Below are 14,020 nucleotides of genomic sequence, written 5' to 3'. Positions count from 1 at the left end.
AAATAATCTCATGCGGCAGGAAAGGAGAAGGTCAGGGGTTGGGGCCGCCGCCTCTTTGGTCTGTGGCTGGGGATGGTGGGCTCTGCTCAGGGCCTGAGGGCTCTGTAGACTGTGGGGGTAGAGGCTCGGCTCCGAGGCCAGATCCTGCACAGGGAGAGAGGAAGGGTCAGGACTGGACTGAGCAGGCCTGCCGCCCACCCAACTGGCTCCAGCCCCCTTTACCTATGCTTGGAGATGGAGGTGCCTCAAGCTTTGGCCTGCGCTTGAGGACAGGTGAGCGCTGCAGCCGCCGGGGCCGTTCTGAGGGATACAGAAAGACTTGGGGAGGGTTGCTAAGGGCTTGCTGCCTGTCCTCGACCCCCACGCACACTTGCCTTCAGAGCCTCCCCCTTCCCCAGCATCCTCCCACCCCTGGCAGAGGTTGCTTTTGTGGAGGTAGAAGCCAGGGCTAGTAGGAAGGGCTTCTCAGACCCTTGCTCCTGGCCTCTGGCTCCCTGATTTCTCAACCCCTCACGCCACTGGTGGCCCCCTCCGAGGACCAGAGCCTCGAAGGGAGCCCCCCCTCCCCCATCTCCTCCTGCACTCAAGCACACATGGAGGTGTCTCCCCTCACCAACAGGGGCCTGGAGCTGGTCCTCATGCACAGACACTGCTCGTCGACCCGCCAAGAGAGGCCTCGGCCTCAGCTGGCCATCTGGGGGAGGCCAGGGTATCAGGGTATGGTCCCAACAGCTGCCCCCCGCTCCAGCCCTTGCCTCCCACCTTCAGGGTCTCCAGAGGAGCTGAGTTCCCAGTAGGGACGCCTCCAGGCCCTAGCCCAGTATTGGGTGGGGGCTAGGGTACCTGCTTACCTTCATTCCTGGAGCCTAAGCAAGAATCCTCTGGGAGGCCCAGGCTGTCTGGGGAGGGGCTGGCTCTTCGGAGGCTTGGGCTGGGACAAGGGGAGGGGGGGCCCGGACCATCCTGTTGACCCCAGCCACGGCCCCTGAGCTCTGCATTCAGCTGCTGCCCTAGTGTCTTCCAGGTGGCAGACTCGGGCCCCTGGCCCCCTGGACCAGGTCTGCATGAAGGGTCTGCAGGGAGAAAGATGTCAGCCAAGACCTGGGCCAGGCGTCGGAAGTGAACCTGACCAATGGTTTGATCCCCTCCAGCCTGTCCCTGCATGACCCCACATGACCCCCAACATGCACAGTGGCCCTCACTCACCAGCAGACACAGAGTGGGTGCGGGACTTGATCGAGATGGGAGGAGCCTCTGTGGAACTGTCCATAATGTCACCTGCAAAGGCAGGGCTAGGGGCTTAGGCTTAGTGAGGGGAAGAAAAACATGGCTATTCCCACTCTTCTGCCAGGGAGAGCAAACCCCTTGGGGTCTATCTCCTCCCCAAAAATGTACTGCACTAGAATCCTCTGGGAGGCCCAGGATCCCACTTACCATCCGAGCCAGCCTTCTTGATCTCTCCATCTTTGCTCTGTAGGAAATAGGGAAGTTAAGCTTGATCCTGTCCCACCCTCGTGCTAGCCTTGTCCTTTTATTCATTCTTGTTTTAACCGCCACTAAATGCCCACCGTGGGCTGGGCAAGAACATGGCAAACCCAGTCCTGGTCCTCTTGGAGCTCAGTCTGTGATGGTGCACAGTTAACACACAGAAGCATATTGCAAGCACAGACACAGAAAGTAATTTCTTAATTCTGTGATTCCCTTTCTATACCTTAATGTTTCTGAATTCAAGCTGAGTTTCACTTCATTTGTGTTTCTTATTTTCCTGAAGTTATAGTCTTATAGAAGGGATAGTCTGTAGGGTGGTGGTTCTTATTAGGAACTGTGATCAGAGAGTGGCATTAGCAGGGGGGCCATGGAAGAGAGGGAAGGAAGGCCCACAGGGAAATACAGGGATGGATGAAGAGGGACCTGGTGTAGCCCACGGGTGGGGATGAGAGGCTGGAAGTGGGGCAGGGAGGAGTTCCAGACGGAGGAACCTGTGTAGAGGCTCTGAGATGAACCGGGGTTGAGAGCAGTGAGGTGAAAGCAGTGACCAGGGCTGAGACCCCACTGGGCCTTGAGGCAGGATCAGGAGTCAGGGCAATGTCTCGAGGGAGGAAGCCCCTGGAGGATTTGCTATTTCAAATGCAGATGGCAAAGCCAGATGTCTGTTAGATCATCTGCTAGACCATCCACTTCAAGGAGGAGGTATCAGTGGCCTGGGTCAGGGTAGAAGCCAAGAGAGAGAAGAAAGGTTGACTCTGATGACTTTTGTGGGGAGGGGAAAGAATCGACAGACCTGTCATGAGTCTCCTCCTGGTCACATAAATCACCCACATAAAACGAGCTACGTGTCACCTGCCTCCTCACTTCCCACGTGTGTCCCTTCCCAGCTCACTTGCTTCCTCTTGCCTTCGGCACTCCCGCTGCCTCTGCTCACGCCAATCCTCTGCAGCATCACTTGTACTCGCTGTTCAAAGGTTGGGGCCAGCTCCGTGTCTCCCCGCTCCAGGGGCTGCTGCTGGGGAGAGATACCTGAGTGGGGAGAGAGCCCACTGCCCTCACTGTTCCTGCAGAGCCTTCACTCCCTGTCACCAGGCCTCACCTTGTCAGGTCTGGCACCCAATGTTGTCTCCTCCTCCTCAGCAGGTAGCAGTATCATGGAGTAGGCCTTGCTTTCCCGAGTGTACCGAGGCCGACTCCTGCGGGTAGGGTCGGGGCTGCTGGTGCCCCCCTCAGCCCCACCAGCCTCCTCACCACGGCCAGGACGGGCTGGTGGCCGAAGCAAGTCCCCAAGTGTGGTTTTTCGAGAGCGGGGAGCTGCCCCAGGGCTGGTCTCTAGATCAGGCCGTGATGCACGTGTTGAACGAGGCTTCTTGAAGGCAAAGAGAGTGCCCAGCTTCTTTCGAAGTGTACGGGGGACAGGGGTGGTACCCCCCTCGGCTGCCGGGTCCTCCTCGGGGGCCCAGCTGTGGGGACAGCTAGCAGTAAGTGGGAAGGCCCATGGAGCATTCCACTCTCTCCCACCCCTTGCAATTGCCCCTTACTCACAGGCGATCCTGATGGATCAGCCTTTTGGAGAAGAATTCCTCCACGCCCTCGTCCACACGGGCACTGAGCCCATTCCCTTCCTGCGGCAGGGCCGGGGGCACCTGAGGAACACCACAGGGTTAAGGCTCCAGGCTGAGTGCAACTGTGACTTCTCTCCACCTTCCTTGTCCAACGGCAGGCTCTGGGCAACTCCAGGACTTGGGAGCTGCAGTGACCCTATAGGGCTGCTGACACAAGCTCTCCCACTGTGCAGCTGGTGGGCAGAGATGCTGGTTTCACGTACCCCCCTCGCCTGTAGTTGGCCCTGGACATAACCAGTTCACACCCATGCTTGTCCCACAGAGTATCCTAAACACCCTGAACCACCTGGTCACCAGCAGGCTAGAGCCCACGCACCCGCTGGGTCACACGTTCCCACTTGCCACCCCCTCGGCTCCAAACAGTTCCCTGCAGTACCCTCCACCCCACCCCACCCCACCCAGCCTGCTGCCGGCTCAGCGGCGCCTGCTGCTGCGTCAGACCCTCTGGGGGGCCTCAAGCCGGCTCCTCCCCGCCTCTGGCCCCGTGCCCACTGCCCGCGCCAGTACCCAGCCCACACACACACCCGCACCGGACGTGCAGTAAACGCAGGATTGTCCCCACAGCCAGGGGCCCAGCATCTTTCATTAACCCCGGGGGAGGGAGGATAAGACAGACCCCCCCTCTCGCACATCTACCCATGCCGCGGCCAACCTGAGGCACAGTCCTACACCCAAGCGCTCCCCCAACAAAATCCACACACTCGTGACCCTGCATGAGCATGGGGTGGGGGGTTGGCCAGGAAGAAGCCAGAACTCGGCAGTATGACCAGGTGGTCTTGGGCACCCACCTCCCTGCCGGCCATCACCCGTAAGGCGCGAACGGGCCACTCGCGACCCCCAATTTCACGAGCTCTGGAGTGGGGGTAGGGCGCTCACCTGAGGGCCCCCCGGCGGCGGGCGGTGGTGGTGCTGGCGCCGTGGCCGCGGCCGGGCCCGGGTCGGATGGCGCAGGGGCTGCCCGGCGGGTGGCAGGTCCATGCGAGGCAATGGGCCGGCCAGGGGCCCAGGGGCGGCGGGGCTCGGAGAGCCACGAGCAGATGGCCCCGCCTGCGGCTCTGCATCTTCCCCCGGAGCCGCCAGCTCGGGCTCCGGCTCTGGTTCCTCAGCAGCACCTGAGGGGAGAGCACCAGAAGAGCACCAAGCGCCAAGCCCAAGGAGGTGGCAGCGGCGGCGCTAGGGCGGCGGGGGACCCGCCCAGGGCGCGGGGAGGGGCCCAGCTACGCTGCCCGCCCCCCCACCCGCCCCTCCCCCTCCGCCGCTGTCCGTGGTGCTGAGCGCGGCCCCGAGCGGCGCACGGCGCCGCCAAGCATGCGCATCTTGGGGGTAGGGAAGGGGTGGGGGGGGCGGGGAGGTAACGAGGTGAGAGGAGGCTGTGTCCCGGCCCTGGTCTGCTCAGGCCCCACCTTGTGCTAACTGACCACAGCGGACCCCAACTCTGCACGCTGCACGGGGGTCCTGGCCCAGCCCACTCAAGGGTCAGGGAGTTCCCAGGACAGGGGGTGAATATATGTGTCCAGGTGTCCAGGTCTAATGGAACTTCAGCCCAACCTGAGTAGCTCTCTCTCCCTGGGCCCTGACTTACTGTGAGTGGAGGGGACCAGGTGAAGACAGCGGTTGGATTCAGGCCACTTCTGTGGAGGACTGTCATCCTGGTGGGGAAGACACAAACTCAGCCTGGGGTGGCGGGGAGCTGCCTCCCCTCCTTCTACACTCCAGAACAAGATGGGAAGATCTAGGGTTCTAGGCCCAGAGTTCTAGGACCACCTACCTTCTGTTCCTCTTCATTCTCCTTTTCCTTCTCCTCCTCAGGGAAGAAAAGACCTTCCAATTCCCCAGGCCCCAGGGGGCTGGGCTCGCCTCCATCTAGTGCCGGTATGACAGGGGGCGTTGCCTCTGTTGCCTGTTGAGCCAGACTCTCCACCTGCAATACCAGGCACCCCAAAGATGGGAGGCAGGGCCTCAGCCATAGTCGTATCAGTGCAAAGGGAACCCTGAAATACCCCTGGGCTATCTGACCCCAGAAGACATTACAGAACCCCTGCAAGGCAGTGGCTGTGCATGTGCGTGTGCGTGTGCAAGCACGCAGTTCCTGCTCACCAGCCGATCCCGGGCTGCACTCAGACCCGCAACAGCCTGAGCCACAATGCTCTCTGCCAAGGTCCCTGTGACTGACAGGCGCATGTCCCTGACGGCAACAGAGGGCAAGGGTTAGTGTGCTGTCTCTACCCAGCCCAGCCCAGCCCAGCCCTATCCAGCCTACCTGAGCCTCGTGAAGGCATCTTGCAGCAGGTGCTCTGGGAGCAGCTCTGGGAGACCCCTTGAGCCTCCCAGGACCCCTTCTAGCTGCTCCCTCCACCTGGGTCCCTGCAGCATCTGTGGGCAGAGGCTCCTTGTGGTGTCCAGTGTGGTCTGAGTGAAGTCCTGGGCAAAGGTCAGAGCATGGTGAGGGTGTGGCTGGGGCCCAGACCAATTGGCTTGAGGCTCCAACCCTCACAGAACATTGACTCAGGGGATATCACAGGCAAGCCTATGGATGGGGGTCAAGCCTGAATATGGAGGTGGGGCTGGGGCAAGGGCACTATCTCACCTGAATGTCCCGGCGGCAGACCTCGCCCACCTGTCCCAGGAGGCCCTCCAGCTTCTGCCGCAGCTGCCATTGGTGGCTTGGGGAGCTCCCAGCCTCATGTAGAATGGGGAGAATCTGGAGGCCATGGAGGAAAAGGAGTTGCAAATTGACACCTAAGAGGGGAAGGGTCCTCGTAGTGGGAGGGGGTGCTCACACTGAGAGAGAAGTTGGCGTTTTGGATGGCATCCTCGGCCTGGTGCACAGCAGCTTCACCCTGGGGCCCAGCCCCACAGCCCAGCAACTCCACATGCTCCTGCACCGACTGACATAGTTCATTCACTTCCTGGAGGGCAAGAGGAATCAGTCTCAGCCTGGTTCCCTCACCATCCCCTGACTGCTTCCTTCCCAAGGTCTCCAACAGGGTGAGTGAGGTCCTGAAACTGATACCATCAGGACAGCCACTTAGGGACCCTATCTGTTCAAGGAGGGAGCGCAATGTCTCCTTTAGTTCATTGTAGGTACTTTATATATACTTCCTAAGTGTCCAGAATGGGAAGGAAAAGAGCTGTTAGTCATGTCAGTGTTTTAGAAGCTCAGTCTGTTCATCATCCAGCTAGAGGACAGATTGAGGGATGAAGAGAAATGGGAGTGAGGAGTCATGGTGGAAGGATCAGGGGCAGAGAAGCATGGCTGGGGTGGGAGTAAAGAGTGGTGTGTTTGAGAGAGTCGGTCAAGAGGCAGAACCAAGGAGGTCTGTGGGGGCTTCAGTGTGGCCAAGAGAGACATGGACTGAAGCTCTGTCCACAGCACTTGGTGGGTGTGGGCACCAGCGAGATTGGGCTCCAGGGTAGAGAGAAGAGAGAGATGTGGGAGACGATGAGATCACTTGAAGACACAAGATGTGAAGCCCCTGCAGGATGTCTGGGTCACGATGCCTGGGCTCTGGAGCTTGGGAGAGAAGTGGGAATTGGGAATGGATGGATGGGGAACATCTCACCAAGACAAGGTACTGGAGGGAGATGAAGCCAGAAAAAGGGTCACTGGGTTTGGTCACAACAAAGGTCAGTGGAGAGGGGAGGGAAGCCCTGTGAATAGGAAGTCACAGGTGGGGCTACAGTTGGGGGTGGAGAGAAATGATTGAAGATTTTAAAATACCTCCTGTCTTTGACAGGGGAGCCTATTTAAATGCTTTAAGGGAATTCCCTGCAGTCCAATGGTTAGGACTCCACACTTCCACTGCAGCAGCCCCAGGGTCAATCCCTGGTCCGGGAACTAAGATCCCGCAAGCTGTGCAGAGCAGCCAGGAAATAAAAAAATAAAAATAAAAGGTTTGTAGAAGATACACACTGTAAAGTATTTGCATAGGTGACAGGGCATATTGCTGGCAACATACTCTTAAATAGCTCAGGACAAAAAAAGTTCTGTGTGCTAGTCTTGTAATTTTTCTGTAAGTTTAAAATTAGTTCAAAATTAAAAGAAAGAAAAAAAATGCTTTAAAAAAGCAACTAGGAGTGTTATTTGGGGAAACTATTTCAAGAGCCTTTGGCTCCTCTGCAGATCAAGGAACAGGACTTGTCTGGGACAGCAGGATTCAGGCACCATGGCCCCAGGAAAGTCAGAGCCTCAGACTTATGGAGGCTCTCAGCTGCCACAGCTCTCCCCATCCCCTACCTTCTGTGTGTGCTCAACGTCGAGGGAGGGGATTCTGACCTGTTCGGAGGGGTCTGACCTCAGACCTAGTGGCTTCGGGTGGGAGGTGCAGTCAGTAGAAGCGTGGTCTGCGCGGTTGTTCCGCAGGAGACAGGCTTGGATCTGGGCACAAGAGATATTGAGAACTGGTGGGGGGTGGGGCCAAGGCACAGAGGAGGGCGGGGAAGAGAGGGAACCCCCACCTGATGCACCGCACGTGCTGTCAGTTCAGGGCGGCTGCGCTGCGCCTGGGCCACATCGTTCAGTGGCAGAGGCATGGCCTTCAGGCTGCGGTTCTGCTCCAGGGCCTGTGCCACATCCAGCAGGCCCAGAGCAGACGTGTGGTTCCGGTCCCAGACCACAGACCTGGGCCGGGCCAGGGTTCAGTCGGGGGTGGAGCTCTGCAAGGCCCCACCCAACCCCGCTTGCCTTTCCATTCGTCTGGAGCACCCCTGCGCTCCACTTGCTCCGCTTCGTTCAGCTCTACCCCTTAGCCCAGTAAGCCCCTCCATACACGCCCTCCTCCCCCATTTGGTCCCATCCCTCTGACCCCGCCCACCGGAGCCTCGTGTTGACCCGAAGCGCCTTGGCCAGCATCTTGGCGCCGGTGTCCCCCATGGCGTTGCCGCTGATATCCAGGGCTGTCAGGTTAGGATTGGCGCCCAGGGCCCGGAGCAGGACGCTGGCGCCCAGTTTCAGTCGCGACTCAGCCACGGACAAAGACTGCAGGGGCTGGGGTAAAGAGAGAGCCATTTTTGGTTGGAGTCAGGGGTCATCAAGCAAGGCAGGTCAGGGAGCAGGGGTCCATCGCCTGAGGATCCTGCATGGTTCTGTGAACTCACACAGTCGTCATCCTGCATGAGCTGAACAATCCGGTGCAGGACGTCGTCCAGGGTCTCCCTGTGGGCAGGGGCAGCGGTTGGTGGGAGACACGGGTGGTGGGGTGCTGTTGGGAGGCCCAGGAGTGAGATGCGGGCTCACTTGCACCGGACGTTGAAGTTCCTTCCAAGCGCCACGTGTCGCAGGGACCGACTCCTCCCGATGGCCAGCACCAGAGTCACCATGTCTGAGCCGAAGCCTGGGGGTGGCTCAGGTCAGGCACAAGGCGAGGCTGCGGGAGTGGGAGGGGTGGGAATTTGGAAGATGATGGGAGGATGGGTTCTGGGCAGCCTCACCATTATCTGCCAGATCCAGGGAGCTCACTGCGCCAGCGTCGCACACTAAGTCTTGAATCACCTGAGCGCCGGCGGAGCGCAGCTGAAGGTGGAAGGTGGAATGCGCTCAGGCCAACAGGCCACAGGTGGGGAGGATTAGGCCCTCAACTGCCCAGCGCTTCCGCCTCGCAGCCCCAGCCCCACAGCCGATGTGTGGGCCTACTGCCCGCTCTCGTCTCTGGGCCGGGCGCTCACCTCACAAGCGCTGAGGTCCAGGTGCAGGTCGTCCATGTGTGTGTTGAGCGCGAGGCCTTCCAAAAGCGCCCTGGGAGGGAATGTCACAGGGGGTGGCGGGAGCTGGGAACAGGGGCCCTAGAGCGCGAATAGCAAGAAGGAAGGGCCAGGATGCCAGGGGGGTCATGGGTGCGATACGAGCGGGGTGAGGTGCTGGAGGCCAGGCCTGGTGGTGGCCGCACAGACGGGGGCCTGGCCGTGGGCAGGGACACTGACCTGAGAGCGTCGGGCGGCAGCTTGCAGCCCGCCAGGCACAGGTACCGAAGCGTCCCGGCGCGGCTGAGGAAGAGCTGCAGCGCGTCCGGCGCAGCCCTGGACTTCCTGGGGCGGGGGAGCGGGAGCGTTTGGCTTCCTGGCGCAGGAAGGCGGCTCCCGGCAGAGCCCCACCCCCGCCCCGCCCCGTCCGCCTTACGTGCGGGAGAACACGTTCCTCGAAGCGTCGAGGTGTGTGAGGCTGGCGCAGCAGCCGCGGGACAGCGAGGCGAAGAGCTGCGGGAGGAGCGTGTGGGCTACACTGGCCGGGGGACTGAGCCCCTTCCCGCCCTGCCCTCCAGTCGACCCTTGGGCCTCAGGCCTTGCCAGCCCGACAAATCATCCCCCCCACTGACCACCCCCTCACAGTGTCCAGGGCGGTGTCAGTGCCTGCGAGATTCAGGAACGTCAGAACATTAGGACGGCTCAGGAAACTATAGAGGCCCTGGTGGGAGGATGGAGATGGGAGGGAGGGAGTCAGGGATCACCCCACCAAAAGCTTCCTGACACCCCACTGCCTGCGGCGCCCCCAATCACCGCCCTAAGGATGGCCACTCACCCCATTGTCCTCCGAGGCCCCCAGTGCCCCGGGATTCCCAGAAAGGTCCAAGTGGGTTAGGGCAGAGTCAAAGGCTGCATTGAAAGCCAGCGCCCGGCCCAGAGCCCTCATTCCTGGTGGCGGAGGAGGGGGCTCACAATCAGGCTGCCCCACCTCCCAGCTCCACCTCCCCCAGCCATCCTCAGCCCACCTACCTCGCGGCGTCAACCCAGTCTGTGCCAGGGTGAGTCTTCTCAGGGCTCCAGGATGATGCTCCAGGTGTCTGCTGAGTGCAGCCACGCCTGGGGGATGGGGGCAGCCATATGGGTCTCACCTCCTCCAGCGCCAGCCCCCGGGGGGTTCCCCAGGCTCAGCCGTACCTCGGTCATCCAGAACGTTCCCTGCCAGGCTGAGTTCCCGCAACCCGGAGCTCGTGTGCCCTGCCAGGGCCTGGGCCAGTCGCCGGACAAAGTCTCTGGGGACCAGACCCCAGATGTGAGGCTCTGACCCTGGATTCCCAACTCCTCCCCAGGCCACTAGTCTCTCCATCCCAAGCCCCCAGACTCCCCTCCCCAATCCCTACCCCGTCCCCCCTACCCCCTCAGGCCACAGGTCTCCAGCACCAGCTCCTCCAGGTGGGATGACTGACTCATCATGTGCAGAATCTGTTCCAAGACCTCAAGGCTCTGAGAACCAGAGGATGGGGGGCGCTCAGTGGGCTACACCCTGGCCCCCCAGGCCACGCCCCCACCCCCACCCCCGCCGCCGCCGCCGCGCCTATGCTCTCACCAGCTTCATGTCCACGCAGGAGAGGCACCGGAACCACAGGTTGTAAGACAGGGCGGCCACACTCAAGGCCAGGTCCCTGGGTGGAAGAAAAGGCAGGGGCAGAGCTCAGGGCCCTCCAGCCAGATCCTAGGCCCAGCATCCCCCCTCCATGGAGAGGCTAAGGCCCAGGAATGTGGGTCATGGAATCTTCCTCTCTTCACAGACCTTGCAGGCCACTCACCGACTTCCCAGATGGCTGAAGTCGCCTAGGCTGAAATGGCGGCAGCCCTGACGATGGTAGATGGTGTCCACATCCTGGGTGGGAAGAAAGTACCTCCAACTTACTCGGGACACAAGGCATAGGGAGGGACTCAAAGCACATGGGGGATCTCCAGAGCCTCCAGAGAGGGCCCTACTCTCACCCACTGAATCTCCTCTCGGAAAGGGAAGCCATTGTAGTCACACAGAGCCTCATATGTCTCCGAAAAGCCACCTGAGTTGGTACCGGGGTGTGATGGAGCAGGGGTGGGGGAAAGAAAGAGAGAGACAAAAGGTCAGAGATGGAGGAAGATCAGCCCGAAACGGTAGTGGCTGTGCCTTGAGTGGCTCTGTTCAGTTTGTGAGACCTCCAAATCCAGGGGTCAGGATGCAGGAGGGGGTAGGCTGAAAGCCCTGTGTGGCCCCACCTTGGCCCTTACCACAGGGGCTGCTGGGCGAGGTGGCCTCTGAGGGGCTGCTTCTCTCCAGCCGAGCCAGCATGGAGGGGGGCGTGGGCCTCCGGAATAGCTTCCTGAGGAGGGACATGGAGAAGGGGGCAAGGGACTTCTAGGCCCTGGGAGTGAGGTCACCCACTGCGCCATCCAGAGCACCCCTTGCTGCCCTCCTTCCCCGCCAGCCCCCTCAGTTGCTGGGCCTCACCCAAGGGTGGAGCAAGGGAAGACCTTCCTGATGGCAGCAGCGATGTGCTGGGCCAGCTGTTCCAGGGCAGCCACACCAGGAAATTCCAGGACCAGATCAGGCAGGGACTCCAGCTCAAAGGTGACCTGGGGTGGGTGGGGCAGGGGCTGGGCTCCAAGTGTGGGGCAGGTTGGGGGAAGGGGAAGACCAGACTACAGGCCCTGGTGGGGCACTAGGGGTCTCACCTGAGGGGGTGTCTCCTGCAGCGCCATGGCCTGGACCTCCAGGTAGCTGAACGTGCAGTCCACCTGCGGAGCGCCTGGGTCAGCCTGGACTGAGGCCTGAGCCCCACCCTCTGGGGAGCCCAGTCCTTTGTGCAGCCTGGATCTCAGAGCTGGACCTGCCTACACTCCAGTCCTGCCTGCTCCGGGGAGCCCAGAGCTGTTGGAAGGGCAGAGCCCGCAAGGACACCACCACAGATGCAGCCCTCATCAAGGAAGCTGCTGGAGGGCAAAGGGGTGGCACCTGGGCCCTGGGACTCACCCTCAGGGGAAGGCAGGTGTGGAGCAGGTAGGCTCTCCATCGCAGCAGTGCCTGAGGGGAGAGAGTGTCTGACACCCTGGGCAGGGCAAGAGCCTCTTTCTGCTGGGGCCCCAGTGGCCCTCCCAGCCTCTGCCCCCGCCATACCAGGACATGACCTTGCTCAGCACCCTCCCGCTCTGGCAGCCAGGTTTTCAGCAGCAGCTCTGCCTCCTTGGGCCACAGGAACCTGGTGATCTCGCCTGTGGAAGGGCAGCCTGCTGGGCAACTGGTCCTCCCATGGAGGTCAATTCATGCCCACGGTCTGTATCGGGCTAGGGGGCCTGGGCTCATCTGTGGGCCAGTGAGGAAGGAGTGGAGTGGATTTCGGCCGCCAAGCCCTCCCGAGGAGCAGAGGGAACCGCTTGCCCGGTGCCACGAGGCGCTGGGTGGGCCTCTGCTTTCTGGGGCCGCTCTGCTTCCTCCCAGCCAAGAAGGCGACAAGGGCCAGGGCTTACCTCGCAGCTCGCAGGATATGCCGTCGGGGGTCTGGGCCATGCGGCCGGCCCGGCGGCCGGGTGGCCCAAGGAGCTCCGACGAGAAACGGTAGCGGGGGGCGAGCACAGGAAGCCTGGGGCCTCGGCGCGCACTGCAGCCACCTGCTCCTCCTGCAGCGGAAGGTAAGCGCCGCTTCCTGCCAGGCCGCCCCCGACCCGGCTCCTCCCTGCCAGGCCTCCGCGGGCTGGGAGAAGTCGCGCGGGTACGACGGTGTAGGAGGGGGACAGATCCTAGCTGCCCGCCCGCGCCGTCGCTCAGGAGCTACTCCGTTAGGGCAGACCTGGGAAGGGAAGGGAGAGGTGTGGCCGGGAGGCTCTCGCGTGTCGCGTGCCTCTTTCAGTTCCTACCCCACTACTTCCACCCCGCGCCACAGTCCCCGCCGCGAGCACCAGGGGGCGCTGCCCGCTCGGGGATCTCTGCGGCCCGCCTCGGTCCGTCCCCTCCAAAGCCCAACGGGGAAGATGGACAGCACTTAGGACGCAAGGGGCGTCTGTTCAGAAAGGAGCATCGGATCCCTCCTAAACCTGGAGGGCCCTATCTGTTGCTCCTAACCTGGAGTCCCTCAACCCGTCGGAGAGTCACAAACTGTTGACAGGGTGGAAAAAACACCAGATGGGCCCCACAGCCTTCTCTGCGGCAGAGGTTCCTTAGCTTTCATCAAGTTCAAGCTGGGTCAGGGCCAGAAGATGGGGGTGTACCATGAGGGGGCAGCCAGCCCCAAGGGCTGCAGGGAGGGGTGGAGTGACTCATGAGCAAGGCAATGTATGTGTGTGTGGGGGGGGTCCTCTCATGTCTGCATTCTCCCTGAGCTGGAGAGTTTGAGGAGGGGGGGACCACTAGGAGAGAGGCCTAGGAGGCCATCAGGTCGTGGGATGCATGATACCCTATAAAAGACCAGGGACCTAGGGACTTCCCTGGTGGTGCAGTGGTTAAGACTCTGTGCTCCCAATGCAGCGGGCCCGGGTGCAACCCCGGGTCAGGGAACTAGATCCCACATACATGCCACAACCAAGGAGCCCGCCTGCTGTAACCAAGACCCGGTGCAACCAAATAAATAAATAAAATAAATATTTAAAAAAAAACCAGGGACCTAGATTCCTGAGGGTTCAGAGGAGGGTATTCCATTTTTTTCTTCCATTAGTCTAATTAAACTCTATAAGGAACAGCCCTCTACCCTGCCCACAGCTCAGCCAGGCAGAGGTGAAACAACCTGAGAGGAGGTGAGAGACACTGGGCAGAGTCTCTTGGTTTCTTTCCCATCTCCAGCTACCCCTCCTCACCTTGAGGCCTGGAGACAGTGGGAGCATTTTCCAGTCATCTGACTACCACCATCCCCCACAAAATCTCATCTCCCTTTGCTGAGGTCCACCATAGATTAGGACAAAGTAGAAACTGAATAGTAACAACTTGGAGGAAGCCCCCTTCCCTAAAGCAGCAGGCCCAGGTGTGATAGCCCAGGGCTGACAGGGCAGGACTCAGCCGGAGAGGGCGCTGAGTTCCTGCCAACAGAGGTGAGAGGATGTCCTGCTCTGCTGCCTCCCAACTTGAGAGAGTTCAGGTTAAGACTCTCACAAGAGACCACACAGAACCCACCAACTGCTTCTAGGGTGCGAGCTCAGCAGCTCTCACACACAGTATGGCCAAGTGGCCAAGAATGAAGGTTCTGAAAGCA

The 14,020-nt window shown here is 60.8% G+C and overlaps 1 protein-coding gene across 1 annotated transcript; it reads right to left on the bottom strand.

Annotated features, from left to right (window-relative positions):
- Positions 1–31: 31 nt before the first annotated feature.
- CARMIL2 (capping protein regulator and myosin 1 linker 2) lies at positions 32–12,348 on the bottom strand. Its single transcript, XM_065898846.1, has 38 exons — positions 12,309–12,348; positions 11,959–12,053; positions 11,815–11,865; positions 11,517–11,579; positions 11,293–11,417; positions 11,073–11,164; positions 10,797–10,867; positions 10,616–10,689; positions 10,396–10,471; positions 10,204–10,292; positions 9,987–10,081; positions 9,822–9,908; positions 9,628–9,740; positions 9,436–9,513; positions 9,229–9,305; positions 9,033–9,137; positions 8,778–8,847; positions 8,544–8,625; positions 8,350–8,446; positions 8,211–8,268; positions 7,928–8,100; positions 7,572–7,734; positions 7,390–7,491; positions 5,894–6,022; positions 5,701–5,814; positions 5,374–5,534; positions 5,211–5,298; positions 4,882–5,034; positions 4,696–4,762; positions 3,990–4,225; positions 3,034–3,134; positions 2,588–2,951; positions 2,381–2,503; positions 1,435–1,471; positions 1,207–1,278; positions 852–1,073; positions 223–300; positions 32–144 (listed from the first exon to the last, which is right to left on the bottom strand). The coding sequence occupies exons 1-38, from the start codon at positions 12,346–12,348 to the stop codon at positions 32–34; spliced, it is 4,134 nt and encodes a 1,377-aa protein (XP_065754918.1).
- Between the last annotated feature and the right edge of the window lie 1,672 nt (positions 12,349–14,020).

This window comes from Phocoena phocoena, chromosome 20 (assembly GCF_963924675.1).
Source record: "Phocoena phocoena chromosome 20, mPhoPho1.1, whole genome shotgun sequence".
Classification (NCBI taxonomy): Eukaryota; Metazoa; Chordata; class Mammalia; order Artiodactyla; family Phocoenidae; genus Phocoena; species Phocoena phocoena.
This window is presented reverse-complemented; position numbering and strand designations above follow the sequence as displayed.